The following is a 15,430-nucleotide window of genomic DNA, read 5'->3' as shown; positions in this document are numbered from 1 at the left end:
AAGCTGACACTTTTGGGGGGTTCTCTCTTTCATACATTTTGTAGAAAATGTGCACACCCTGACTGTGAGTAACGCAGATAGGCATTTCTTATTGGATCTCACATTTCTCGGGTATGCGCATACATGCAAAGTCTACAGGTTTCATGAAACCAACTCGCATTCGCAAATGTGCACCTAATTAGATGAAGCCCTATGAGTGAATCATATGTGTCCATTAGTAAGGGATGACTTCTGACTTTTCAGACAGTGGTTCCAGTGATATCGCTAACCCCTAATCATAACCATCCCCCTAGTGTGTCTAACCCTTATACTAACCCTCCCACAATGAAACCCTCCGACCCCGCAGCCCTACCCTGTCGGCATTCTAAGTCAACTTTCTGCCTTTTTGATTTGTTTAATATCCATATGTTGTTAAAATTATATTTTCCAGGAGTTAAAATTTCCATCCATCTCCTTCTGAAAATAAATAATCAAGGAAAAAAATGATATCTAGTGACAGTGTTATTAGCCTTTACTCTAGTTAGTCTCCCCTTCCTTCACTGGAACAAGCTCCCTCGCTCAATCAGGCTCTCCCCTGACCTTGCTTAGCTTCAAACATGCACTAAAAACCCACCTGTTCAACAAAGCGTACCCTTCCACCACATAACCTTGTCATCCCACCTTCTACCTCATTCATCTCTACCTCGCCTACCTCCTGCCCTTAGGCCCCCATCCACATGCTCACCTCTTATGTCATCTGTCAGTGTCCCCTATTCCTAGATTGTAAGATCCTATGAGCAGGGTCCTCCTACCTCCTGTTCTCACAGCCCTTTAGCAGTTCATTGGCAGTCATCACCTACTCAGTGGCCAATTAGTCCGGAATTCCTCTCACTCATAGCCGCTCATCTCGTCCAGTGGGTCTACTACTACTAGTCATGCTGTCGCTATTGGAGACAGGTTCCATCATTCACTGATCACTCCGTCACTCACCTTGCTTCCCAGCTGTATTGTATACTGAGAATTGTGGTGCTAATTGTTACCTGCGCTCTGTTTAGGTCTTGGATATTGTAATGGTACACAATGTTCTGTGTACCCTTTACTGTCCTACTGTTGGTGTATATGTACGGTGCTGCGAATCACTTGTGGCACCTTATAAATAAAATTTAATTATAATAATAATAATGTTTCTGTTTCCTTCCGCAGGCTTTACAGCTATGTGAATGAAGGCAAACTCTTTGCCCGCCCAACATATTCCCGCTACATTGCTCTACTTGACAATTATATCAAGACCACAGGAACAGCAGAGTCAGTGCCCAGTGCAGAGATCGCCGAGCAAAATGCTTTCATTGATGAAATTTTCAAGACCTCCGTTATAAGCCAATTGTCAAATTTCTTAGTTTCCAAAGGTAAGTCTGGAACAGACTTTGAGACGTGATTACGTCATACAATACATAACACAGTTGCACCCAATTAAGATAATTAATAGGCATGCAATCCAGTGGGTACAAGGTCTTTAAAAAATTGTGCAATGCTCCCAAGTCCCCTATTTAACATGATTGTCCCATCAGGACACTATCGACACTATGATCATCATGGATTATTAGGGTATCACAAAACTCCTGCAGCATCACTGTTACATATTACAGTATACAAATAGAACGGCACATAATAAGAGAGCAAGAACAAATGGGGCTGAAGAGGAGTAGATGTGAGACACAAATGTTGGTGCTCTTGACAGATACAGTCCTAAGGGGGAGGTCACTGAATACAAGAGCTACCTAAAGAGCTAGTGGGAAGAGAGTGGGCATGGGACTAGAGCTAATAGAACATGCAGAGGGAGTAGGTATCAAGTGGTGTGGGGGTAAGATAGGCCATAGTGAAGAGCGAGGTTTTAAGAGAGTGCTTGAATGGTTGAAGGATGGGTAGAGTCTGGATCCAGTGGAGGCATTTGCAGAGTGGCACAGCAGATGTGGAGCAGCGGAAAAGAAAGATAAATCTTGCTGTGGCATTTAGAATAAGTTGTAGAAATGAAAGATATGATGGGATGAGGTTACAGTAGTCAATGCAGGAGATAATGATAAACTGGAGAAGTGGCGAGGGTCAAAGAGTCTGAGTAGGGAGAGTTTATCCTTTCATCTTAGCTATGAGTAGACCATTGATCAGTTAAGTGATAACAGTCTCTTTGCAGTGTAGAGTGCCCAGAGGGAAATCAGAGTGAGTGGAGATGATGTGGGTCAGGCAGTTGTGTAGACTAAACTACTCAGGCAGTGTGAAAATAAAAGCCAAGAGAGAAATGGCAAGTAGATGGGAAGAGAGAAATGGTCGTGAGATGTTTTTGGAGGATAGGAGAAATGAGTTGATGTTTGAGGAGGGAAGGGAATGTGTCAGTGGAAAGGGACAAGCTGAAGTGGTGAGCTAGGTGCAGGCAATCATTGGGAGGAATGTGTGGTAGGTTTACGATGGAACAGTGTAACAAGCAGAGAGAGGAATATGAAACATCTTGTCAGGAACAGAACAACTGATGGTGGGTAGGTGAGTGATGGAAAAAGTGAGTATGAATTAATGGATCTAGTTAGAGCCCATTTTTTGACAGTTGGTGTTCATTTTTTCCTTTGAATTAGATCGCAAAGTCATGAGCAATGGTGGAAGAAGGGAAGAGTATTGGGGTGGCAGAGATGCACATGCTTTAAGGGGTGTCTTAACCACATAATGCATGTGTGACACTCTTACACGGAGTACAGACTTCTGTCATAGAGGACAGCAACCATCAGTTTCTTATATGTGAAGCTGCTGGCTGCTGATTCTTCATGCCATTGATGGGCTGGGAGAAATGCATGGTACTGGGCTATGATGTCACAACCCAACTACACATTCCAGTCTAGGATGTCCCTGCTCCCCTTATTCCCTCCTGTCTGTCTAGAGGAAGGGTGCAGCACCCAAGGAAAGGGGATGCTGAGTCCCTGTCATACGGTTCCCAGTCTGATGCCTTAACATAAACTGCTTCATATGTCAACACAGCATGTTCCAATACAAAATTGCATTTTATGTTAAAACACCACATGTGAGCCCAGAAGGTACAGGTGTATTTAGTAGAGCAGCCGAAGTCCTGGGTATGTGGCTTCAGTAGTTCTGAACATAGAGGAAATGGGAGTTGATTACACAAATAACGTTTCTCGTGATATTGTAATCATAAGGTATATATTCTGTAGAAACATCAACAAGAAAAGTTAGGGAGAACATGGGGCAGATACTCTAAGTTACGGAATTTCTGGAAATGCCATTTACATTTAACATAGGAGGATAACAGGAATGTCCTAGTCCAATCTACATACATTCTGTTTAGTTCTTGTTACAGCTTAACACAGTGATGGGGAACCTTTGGCACTCCAGCTGTTGTTAAACTACACATCCCAGCATGCCCTGCTTCAGTTTTAGCATGGACTAATGGCAAAACTGTAGCAGGGCATGCTGGGATGTGTAGTTCAACAACAGCTGGAGTGCCAAAGGTTACCCATCACTGGCTTAACAGTTTAGACTTCTTCCCAGCATGTAATGTGCTATGAAGACGGCTCCATCATACTATAAAACAAAGGGTCTGATTCAGAGGTGAATGCTAACTGCACGCAATGCTGATGATTGCGCAGTTGAGTGATTATCTGCTACGGCGCATGCACAAATAATCCTGATACCCCCTACGGCACATGCGTTACCCTGACTGCGCAAACTGTGCTGTAACGTAGAGAACCACTGCTGTCAGAGTCTGGAGGCAAAGCGATGGACATTTCTGGGCAGCATCCATCCCTGCATCAGGCCCAAAATGTGGTACAGTTCAAAGCATCTGCTTGTGACCCAGAAGGCTGCCATGAAAATGATATACCCGATGTGTTCTTCTGAAATAAAGTAGCTTGTTTATAGAAGCGTTGTGACACTTGTAATAGAATCAGTTAGATACAAACAATTCCACAGAGAAACTAGTTCATCTATACATTGTGAAACACACATTTCAGTATTAATCCCAATGAAATACAGTATATACACTGTATAAGTACTGTAGGATTTCTTGCAAAAATAGAAAAAAAGAAATACAGTAAATGACATAATAAACATCAGAAACAAACGTGTATAAGTAAATATCCTGTCAGTAGGGTATATATTATTATTATTACATTTTATTTATAGGGCGCCACAAGTGTTTCGCAGCGCCGTACAACGGACAGTACAGGGAGACAAAACTTCGCATTACAGTAAATAAATAACAAAAATAGAGTACAGGCAGGCTTGGACTGGCCCACAGGGGTACAGGGGAAACCACTGGTGGGCCCTACTGCCCAGGGCAGCACCTTCTGCTCTGAGGATCAGGTTCCAGACTGTGCACTTGAATTATACATTATACATATGTTACCTTATACTGGACTATGGTGTATTTTCTACAGTGTATTGCTGTTATTAATCTGGTACATTATCATGCATGCAGCAGCTGAATTTACTGTATATATTTATGAAGAGGCCCAGATGTTGCACTCTCTAATGCAGGGGTGGGCAATTATTTCAGCTGGGGGGCCGCTTAACACTTCCAACGAATATTCGAGGGCCACACACAAAATACTCAAAAAGAGTCCCCTTTTTACACATTACGGCAGATGGCGTCCCCTTTTTACACATTACGGCAGACATAGTCCCCCTTTTTACACATTACAGCAGACAGCGCCCCCGTTTTTACACATTACGGCAGACATTGTTCCCCTTTTTACACATTACAGCAGACTGCGTCCACTTTTTACACATTACGGCAGACATCATCCCCCTTTTTACACATTACAGCAGACAGCGCCCCCGTTTTTACACATTATGGCAGACATTGTTCCCCTTTTTACACATTACAGCAGACTGCGTCCACTTTTTACACATTACGGCAGACATCATCCCCCTTTTTACACATTCCAGCAGACAGCGCCCCCGTTTTTACACATTACGGCAGACATTGTCCCCCTTTTTACACATTACGGCAGACTGCGTCCACTTTTTACACATTACGGCAGACTGCGTCCCCTTTTTACACATTACGGCAGACATTGTCCCCCTTTTTACACATTACGGCAGACTGCGTCCACTTTTTACACATTACGGCAGACTGCGTCCCCTTTTTACACATTACGGCAGACATCGTCCCCCTTTTTACACATTACAGCAGACAGTGCCTCCGTTTTTACACATTATGGCAGACATCATCCCCCCTTTTACACATTACGGCAGACAGCATCACCCTTTTTTACACATTACGGCAGACAGTCCCTACCCCCCTATCCCCTCCCTCCCCTAAACCCATATTGTAGTTTTTAACTCAGCTGCCTCCCCACCCCTAAACCTATATGGCAGCTTAAGCAGTGATCCAGGGGCTGGCAGGACAGGGGGTTTACCTGTTCGTCACAGTGGCAGACGATCCCCGCTGTCCGATGATGCCGCCTGGAGTCACTGCTGATGTGGCCTCTTGCTCTCGCTCGCTGGCCGCTGCTTCTTCTCCTCACTCAGTCGCCAAGCGCAGTGCCCGCCCCCCGTGCCGCCCAGCGCGCTTGGTAACAGAGGAAATCCCGGTCAGCTGACCTTGTGACGTGACCGGGATTTCCTCAGCGGCGCCTCGTCTGAGAACAGTGCAATGACAAGCGGCCTGTCGGGCCGCTTGTCATTGCACTCTAATGGGGCACAGCGGGCCAGGCACGATCGGTCCGCGGGCCGCATCCGGCCCGCGGGCCGCCTGTTGCCCACCCCTACTCTAATGGTTAGTCAAACCAATGAGGTAGCAGGCCACACCCCCTCTGCAGAGTGCAGACTGGCCACACCCCTAACATGGGCCTCTACCACTGCATTCCCCCGGTGTGCCCCACATGCCCCAGTCCGACACTGAGTACAGGTAACAAAAGAGCACTACAATTCTCAAAACATAATACATTAGATGTAAGTAGCAAGGGAGTAATCACCGTACTACTTGGGGCTGGCGGCCATAGATAGAGATGGGCCTTTACCAGCAGGAGAAAAAGCGGGTAAAGATGGTCACTGAGTAGGATAGAGCTGCGAGTGAAATGTGTCGAGAAGAGAGCATACATGGGTCTCTTACAGATGTCCTGGTACCCAGACAGCATGTCACCATGGTAGTAGTGTATGCACCCTGTGTTGTGCAGTATTGATACATGGCATGCTACTGTATTACTGACTTATGCTTGTTTATTATCAGATAAATGAAATAGCAATATAACATTACAGCTATAAATGTGGTCATCTGAAATTCTGACACACTGTCGACATGTACAGGTTATTACACTAGCACTGCAAGCTTTAAGACTGACCTTAAGGAGATGTGGTTTGGACTTTACACCCGCACCAAAGGACCCTTGGATTCTTCAGGCTTTGAGCACATTTTTCATGGTAAGAGAAGGTATACTGTAAGTCACTACTGCTACTAGAAGGAAGCATAGACTGATACATATGCCCAACTGTCCCAATTTCTTTCAAGACAGTCCCAATTGTCAGCGGGTAGTAGGAGTATAACTTGTGTAATATTTTGTGGGCATGACCTCAGTAAAATAGGCATGGTTGGGCCAATCAGTGACGTGGCTGTTATTGGGTTGTTAGAAGTGTGACCATTTTTGGTACAATTTTTTGGCCTTGCATTAGGAAGGCTACTGAAAACATTGCACTGATTATGGTCTGTGGTTACATTAGAGTAACCAGAAGAGTAAGAAAGTCAACAATTTGTGATTCTACTGAAAAATCCAAGTACGAATTATGGGGGGAATTTAATTCCTGTCAAAAGGGGCGAATTGCCATTGCCAAGACATTTAAACACCGGCAATGGCAGTCCAACGTGCACCCTTCGCCCGGCCAATTTGCACCACTGCTTGTGCAAAAGTGCTCTCTATCCTATGGGGTAGCAAACACTTTTGAGTGTCGTGCAAATTCAGCCAGACGAGAGATTGATCGGCAATTGAATTCTTCCCTATGTGTCAAGCACAGTGTTTGACTCTGTAACAGCAACGTCTTGCAGCCTATAAATAATTAAAACAATTCACATTTCTGAAATTAGCCACATGATATAGAGAATAATTTAAGTTGAACATCCCGTAGGCTTTCTGGTTTCTTGTAGTTGGTACATAGGTTATACACTGTTGTGGAGTAGATTTTCTCAGGATTATAATAATGAAAACTGGTAGTCCTGCCATAGCAACCAATCAGAATCTATTATTTCTCTATTGCATCCTAAAAATTTTTAGAATCGGATTGATTGCTAAAGGTTACACCACCACTTTTACATTTTAGAAGCTTTAAAAGATCTACCCGCTTGTATTTTGAATAGCTAGATAAAATCTTTGTACGCACGGGAATCTAGTTGTATAATGCAATGTTCAGTGCAGATATGATCAGATTTACTGTTGAGAGGAATTCAATCTTCTGCGGTAAATTACCATGGCTAATTGATCCTCCAGGTGCTATCCAATTAGTCCCAATGCAAACATTTATCTGGATTTTTCTTCTGGACACGTTGAGGTCCCAAAAAAGTAACCTGTTTTCATGGTCACACTGGCATAAATATAATGGGTGCAGTGAGTGCGGTACACACAGGCTCCCAGGGGTAAGGGGCGGACCCATACTGCACACCCTACACCAGACATGTCAAACTTGCGGCCCATGGGCCACATGCGGACCACAAACTATACTTTTGCTGGAAGATTCTTCTGGAATCTGGACAGAAAAACGTCTTTCAACGTAGTAGATAAATTGGAGGGGGCTGGCACAGGGGTTGGCGACTGAATAGGCACAAGAGGCACAGAGGACTTGTGGCTGGAGGGGACACAAGGAGCAAGAAGGAATTCCAGGGAGCATGTGGCTGGACTGGAGGGACAGAGGGGGTGCTGAAAGTGACACATTTTAGTAGCTCACAATAAAGGGGCATATTCATCATGGAAAAAATGTGTAATTAGAATTTTTAGTTTTCAATTCTCATTGTATTTTCACACAATTTTTTCAGTATTCATCATGCCCCCGTCATAAAATTATCACTTCCAAAAAAACTGGTCTTTTTGTGAAGACAGTTTTTTTGGAAAAGGGATAATTTTCCCCTTTAACTGAGCTGTCCCCTTACAGGGAGGGAGAGCAGCTCCACTACCTGTCTGCTGTCTCTACCTACATTCTCACCCCCAGGTGTCTGCTTTCCTCCCTGCAGCCTGTAGTGATCCCGCATCCCCCACATCTCCTACAGCCTCTGCCCCCCCTTCATGCACATCTCCCGCATCCTCAACCACACATAAGAGGGCAGCGGGCAAGGAGGTCACAGCAGTGGGCATCGGAGGTCACAGCAGCTGGACTGGAGGTCACAGCAGCAGGGGTCATGGCAGCAGAGGTCACTGAGGCGGATGTCAGCCTCTGCCATGTCTCCGCTCTCTGCAGCAGCCGTCCACAGCCTCTGTCCCTGCTGTGGATCCTCTCCCCACCAGTACATCAGATGCAGCTGCTGCCTCCCCTGCCTCCGCTGCAGGCACCTTAGTACCGCAGCCCTCCGCCACCTCACTGCCGGGACATGGGTTTTTCTGCAACTGCAGCTGAGGCCTCCCCTCCTCCGCCGCCAGTATCATAGTACCCCCGCGGGGACAAATGTACTGTATATGGGTCTCGCTGTGGCCTTCCCCCCATCCCCACTGTCCGCAAGTACCGGCGCTATTCGGCTGCAGAGATCGGTCTGCAGCCACAGTCCCCCTCTTCCCCATCTCCTCTGATGCACAAGCTGCCGATGGTACCATTGATGGATAACCTCAATGGTGTAAAATCATTCAATGGTTTCACCCACCGATGGTCACCCCTACTTTAATGTTCAGTGAATTTCAGGACAATCAGGGACCAGAATGTGGCTTCTTGGGTGTCAGGGGCGGAGCTATGCTTCGTGTCCAGACACCATGGAGAAAAAATAATAATAATCAATAGCTCTGTTCCATCGATGGCGGGAATCCATCTGGTTCTCCCCCTTTGGTCATAGACCATCAATTATTTCAAATCATCAATGTACGATGGCCATCCCTAGCTGGAACTACATACCATGATGTGTAGCCCATAGGGAGGGCCAATACATCTGGCAGTATATCATCCCCCATAGAAACCTGTGGGGGATGCTGCTGCAGGCGGGAATGGATACCTGCTGTGATGCCTCCGTTTAACATTGCAGGAATGCATCATGTATGTAGCTAGCCCCTGGGTGTTTTGGGGACATAACCGTAGACATTGTTTGATAAATGGGCCTCTAAGACCTCAAAGCCTCCTTGCAGTCCAGGTGTCAAGGATATCTATGCTTGACCGGATGGTTAAATCAAACTGACTAAAGTACTACTGAAATCGTTTGTGCTAAAGCATGGATATAATCAATACTATTAGGGAGTTTTCAGGGCCAAGTTGGGAAGCACTCAAGTCTACTGTATATACTCTCTTGCTCACTTGGCATATAGATAGCAGGTTAAAGGCAGTGTTTTTCTCTGAAAACAGGTGAAATCCATAATGGAGGGATATCTGGATTCCACAGCTGGGTGCAGTTCTACCTGCAGGAAAAGGCTGGTCAGATTAACTACCTGAGTTACAGTGCAAAGGGACCAGTAAGTATAATGCACTGGATATCTGGAAGTTTGGGTGAGAGGCTTGCCATACATTCGGATTCAGTCAAAATCCTGACATGGAGGGCAGTGTGTCCCCTCATGGGCTTGCTGGGCAAAGTTAGGGGGAAGCTGCATTATACAGGCAGACGGGAATCTGGTGGGGAGAGACACAGGGCCTAATTCAGACCAGCAAATTTGTTAGCAGGTGGGCAAAACCATGTGCACTGCAGGGGGGGGGGGGGGGGGGGGCAGATAAAACATTTGCTGAGTGAGTTAGATTTGGGTGGGTTATATTCTTTCTGTGCAGGGTAAATAACGGCTGCTTTATTTTTGTACTGAAATTTAGATTTCAGTTTGAACACACCCCACCCAAATCTAACTCTCTCTGCACATGTTATATCTGCCCCCCCTCCCCCCCTGGTGTGCACATATGGGGTCACCCCGAGTTGATCGCTCGCTAGCTACGTTTTGCAGCGCTGCGATCAGATAGTCGGCGCCTATAGGGGAGTGTATTTTTGCTTTGCAAGTGTGCAAACGCCTGTGCAGCCGAGCTCTGCAAAAACATTTTTTGCAGTTTCTGAGAAGGTCTGAACTTACTCAGCCCTTGCGATCACTTCAGCCTGTCTGGTCCCGCTACTGACGTCAGACACCCGCCCTGTAAACGCTTGGACACGCCTGCGTTTTTACAAACACTCCCAGAAAACAGTCAGTTGACACCCATAAACGCCTTCTTCCTGTCAATCTCCTTGCGATCGGCTGTGCAAATGGATTCTTCATTAAATCCATCGCTCAGCAACAATCCGCTTTGTACCCGTACGATGCACCTGCACATTGCGGTGCATACGCATGTACAGTAGTGATTGTACAGTAGTGACCTGATCGCTGCCTGCAAAAAACGTCAGCGTGCGAACAGGTCGAAATGACCCCCATGGTTTTACCAATCTGCTAACAAATTTGCTCCTACGATCGGGTCTGAATTAGGCCCACAGAGAGAATACAGAAGTGAAATAAAGAATGTATAGCATAGAAAGGAAATAATGGCAGGAAAGGCGTATAGATAGAGGCACAAAGAACCAGAAAGTGGCACAGAGAGGCAGTAGGCAGAACAAATAGAGGCATAATGTGGCACAGAGAGGAAGAAGGGGGAACATAGAGGTACAGAGTAGCAGAAGGGGGTACAGAAGCAGTAGGTTGGTATAGGGGCAGTAGGTGGGTACAAATAGATGTAGAAGGGGGAACAGAAAAGCAGAAAAGGGTACAGACTGGGCCATAGTCGCGATGCCAGCTATTCCATAAAGGGGTAAGCAAGGATCTGGGCCCCTCATCAGGGCCGGGTAATTAGGGCAGACTAGATGGGCCAAGTGATTCTTATCTGCCATCAAAATATAATCTAATCTACCTGTCCCCATCCCTCTTGGCACCACTTGGTACAGAAAGAAGCACAAAAAGGCAGAGGAAGTTAAATTAGGGTAACAGGTAGAATGAAGCATAGAGAGCTGCACAGACAGAAGGCGACACAGATGGATGACAGAGACAGAAGGGGATACAGGTCACTTGACTGACATTTTAAAACAAATATAAATGGCGTAGAGGCAAGTGGGCCTGGATTCAAAGGATGGGGTCGGACATCTACTGGATGTACCAGCAAGCCAGAACGAAAAGGATTAACGGTGGTAAAATTACACAGGCTGGGCTATACCGACATTGCAGGTATAATTTAAAGGTGAAAGGGCCCCGATGTTTGACCGTGTTTCTGCGGGCACCATCATCATACAACTGATGTTGGGACAGTATGGCTGATACAGGTTGAGTATCCCTTATCCAAAATGCTTGGGACCAGAGGTATTTTGGATATCGGATTTTTCCGTATTTTGGAATAATTGCATATCATAATGAGATATCATGGCAATGGGACCTAAATCTAAGCACAGAATGCATTTATGTTTTATATGCACCTTATACACACAGCCTGAAGGTAATTTTAGCCAATATTTTTTATAACTTGTTCATTAAACAAAGTGTGTCTACATTCACACAATTCATTTATGTTTCATATACACCTTATATACACAGTCTGAAGGTCATTTAATACAATATTTTTAATAACTGTGTGTATTAAACAAAGTTTGTGTACATTGAGCCATCAAAAAACAAAGGTTTCACTATCTCACTCTCACTCAAAAATGTCCGTATTTCGGAATATTCCGTATTTCGGATATTTGGATATGGGATACTCAACCTGTATGAGGCACAGTCTACTGGCCATGAGGGAAAGCAGGGGTCTACTTGCTCTGGCCTGGCAGGATATTAGAATGAAATAGAGAATATTACACAAGTGAGAGGTCTGTTACCATCAGTGGAGCAAGTATGCGGGTATACTCGGGTACGGAGTACCCTTAAGAATTTGGCAGCAGGTACACAGTACCACCCGCAGCACACTTTGCACCAGTGACTGCTATTACTGCAATTATAATGCTCTTCCAAACAAAAAGACCATGGTGTTTACGTTTAGCAGCATGAAAACAACTCCCACTTTGTCAGGACTACAGGGAGCGCGATGGTGATGTCATGAGATCACATCATGCTTCCTCTCCTGGTGGCTGGCACGAAGAGAGGAGCCTGGGGACTGGGGTAGGTGCCTTTTCCCGCAGTGTCCAGCTGTTTCCCTTCACTCTCCTCGAGTGAAGCATCTGTACTGAGCGGCTTTTGTTCTTCACAGGCTGGGCTGCTGGGCATGTCTCTGGCTTCAGTGTGGGGTAATTAATTTTCTGCAGCAGGTTACATTGGGTTCCACAGTGAAACATTGGGGTGTAGAGTGTATCTTGATCCAGAGGCACCAACAGGCTAAAGCTTTAGGCTGTCCCAGGATGCATTGGGGCCTCCTCTATAAACCCACCTCCAGGCACTGTGAGCTCAGTTTCAGTTCGTGTCTGCAGCAGCAGGTCACTTAACAGGTAGGCTGCACTGGGCAGCCCTGAAAAAGATTTTTCTGACAGAAACTTTCTTCAAAACTGGGCTGTCAGCAATTTATGTCATGGTGACATTTCAGCGCTGCAGCTCCATCACCTCCCAAGTGGCGTTGCATACACCCGCGGCCTGTTCCTGGGTACTTGTGGCAGAGACGCTCCGCCTTTCGGCACATTTTCGCAGTCACTCTCCTGGTTCGCATGGCTGCTACGGGGAGGAGGTAAGAGGGTCCCCCAGGCGGGACCCGCCATTAAATCGCATTCTGTCCACGACCTAGGGAGACGGGTCGCGGCACTAGCGTGGACACTGTCACCGAGCAGGGACCCCACTAGATGACCAGGGCAATAGAGCACATGCCAGGTGTACTAACACCCCATTTAATAAGGCTCGCTAATACCTGGGTTGGAAGTCCAGCATAGGGGAGCTGACGCTTGACCTGTAGTCTCTCCCCTGTCCAGGGCGACATCTACTGCAGATTTTCCCGCCATGGAGCTGCCTCGCACTCCCTCACTCCCTGACTGAGACGCTGGGCGCCATCTTATAAGCATAGTTGCCTCTAGTCTCTGGGACTGCAGGGCAAGGTCTCCCTTGTAAAGCCGCCTGTATACAGCGCTGTGACTTTACAAACACTTGAGTATTTTACATGTCTTTATACTGACAGCGTTAGTTAAGAAAGAGTGTACCTATTACAGGATATATTGTACGAACATTCTGATATATACCTCCGGTCTAGGACCATGCTGTGTTTTATATATATATATATATATATATACACATACACTGCTCATAAAAATAAAGGGAACACTAATATAACACATCCTAGATCTGAATGAATGAAATATTCTTATTAAATACTTTTATCTCTACATAGTTGAATGTGCTGACAACAAAATCACACAAAAATTATCAATGGAAATCAAATTTATTAACCCATGGAGGTCTGGATTTGGAGTCACCCTCAAAATTAAAGTGGAAAAACACACTACAGGCTGATCCAACTTTGATGTAATGTCCTTAAAACAAGTCAAAATGAGGCTCAGTAGTGTCTGTGGCCTCCTCGTGCCTATATTCACTGTATTCTGTACCCTAAGGGACTAGGTGCATCAGGGTCATATATATATATAGAGTGTCACAGTATTTACCTATTACGTGTATTCTACTGTGTACTCAATCACATAATACTGGATTTATTCACTGGTGCTGGGTACTGTGTCTACAGTCACATACTAACAGATTTATTCGCAGGTATTGTACTCTGGTTTTATGTTACTAATTCGCTCCGTTGTTGCATTTGTGTACAATGTCTAACAACAAGGGCAGTAAGTCTGTGGACACTCCTACATCATGCAGAGCATGCGCCAAAGATTTACCAGAGGGGGAAGCTGTGTATGGTCTGTGTACTATGTAGCATACATCTCCTAGTCAGTCCGCAGCTCCTGTAACCAATCAGGAGCCACCCTGGGCTGCGTTCACAAAACTACTGGGTACTCTGGTGGAACACCTAAAGCCCCCTATGGGACCAACTGTGCCATTACATCCACAAATTGTCCCTATGGTTGATCCGACTTGGGGGGAAAATTTGTCTAACCAATTGCAGCAATTAAATCATTCCTTGTTCAGACAAAAATCCACTCCAGGCCACCCTAGTGTCTCTGGGTCATCTAAGCGGGCTGCTTCCTCATCACATTCCACAAATCTCTCAGATGTTTCATCTGAAGAGGAGGGGGAGCATACTGTCAGACACTGAATCAGGTGTTTCTGATGAGGATTCTCCATTGCAAATTGATGTTCCTGCCCTTGTGGTTGCTATTAAGCAAATCCTACAAATCACTGAAGATGAGGATTCCTCTACTGTGGCTAAGAAAACTGGCAGAAGGTTGTTAAAAATCTATTCTGACCATTTGGTGGACATCAGGCAGGAGCCCTGGTCTAATCCAGGGAAGAAATTCCATCTGTCTAAATAGGTCTTGGCTCGCTATCCTCTCCCTGCAGAGTTATGTAACAAGTGGGAAAATTCACCACCAGTGGATTCTCATGTCACCCACCTAGTGGTGTCGTCCACTCTGCCTGTCACCACTGTCACCTCACTGAAGGAACCAACAGATAAGCATGTGGAGGGATGCCTGAAATCTATTTACTCCCTTACAGGTGCTGTACATAGACCGACTATTGCGGCCTCTTGGGCTGCAAAAAAAAATTGAAGCATGGGGTCAGGCATTAGAGGAAGAGTGACCACCACCGCCTATTACATTCAGGAGGCATCCTCTGAGGCAGGTGTGTTGGCAGCCAAGGCATCGACTGCATCTGTCCTGGCATGCTGTATTCTGTGGTTGAGGCCATGGACGGTGGACTTTAGACTCCAAAAAGACATTGAAGGTACTCCCCTTTAAGGTGGGCATTTTGTTTGGGAATACCTAAATAAAATTGTGTTTGAATTGGTGGCTGCTAAGACTGCCTTTTTCCCAAATACTAATCCTTCTGCACAGAAGGCTAAAGGTACCACTTTTCGTTCCTTTCGGCCTCAAGGGAAAGCAAAAGGTCAGGCATACCCAAGACAATATCGTGCTCCCAAAACCACTAAGCCCAAGGCAAAGCAGTCCTGGGCTGCCCATCAGCCTGCTTCTAAACAAGACAAGATTGCCAAATGACGGGGTGGGCCCCTCCCTGGGGGACCTCAGGGTGGTAGGCCGACTTCTGCAGTTCACCCAGGTCTGGTTAATGACCACTTCAGATGCATGGGTGCAAGAAGTTTTCTCTCACGGGTATGCAATCTCCATCAACAAAAGTCCCCCTTGCCAGTTTTGCACCACGGTGATCCCTTCAGGTCCGTTAAATGCACAAGCTTTGCAAAAGGT

General features: G+C 45.8%; 1 protein-coding gene across 1 annotated transcript in view; it reads left to right on the top strand.

Moving 5' to 3' along the window:
- Nucleotides 1–15,430, top strand: part of LOC135050662 (uridylate-specific endoribonuclease D-like) — a 33,540-nt gene that overhangs the window by 11,748 nt on the left and 6,362 nt on the right. The window contains exons 3-5 of the mRNA XM_063957084.1: nucleotides 1,183–1,385; nucleotides 6,286–6,399; nucleotides 9,502–9,608. Of these exons, the coding sequence (XP_063813154.1) occupies nucleotides 1,183–1,385; nucleotides 6,286–6,399; nucleotides 9,502–9,608 (424 nt within the window). The remainder of the gene's footprint in view (nucleotides 1–1,182; nucleotides 1,386–6,285; nucleotides 6,400–9,501; nucleotides 9,609–15,430) is intronic.

Source organism: Pseudophryne corroboree, chromosome 2 (genome assembly GCF_028390025.1).
Source record: "Pseudophryne corroboree isolate aPseCor3 chromosome 2, aPseCor3.hap2, whole genome shotgun sequence".
Classification (NCBI taxonomy): domain Eukaryota; kingdom Metazoa; phylum Chordata; class Amphibia; order Anura; family Myobatrachidae; genus Pseudophryne; species Pseudophryne corroboree.
The sequence above is the reverse complement of the archived record's forward strand: the minus strand, read 5'-3'. Positions and strand labels throughout refer to the sequence as shown.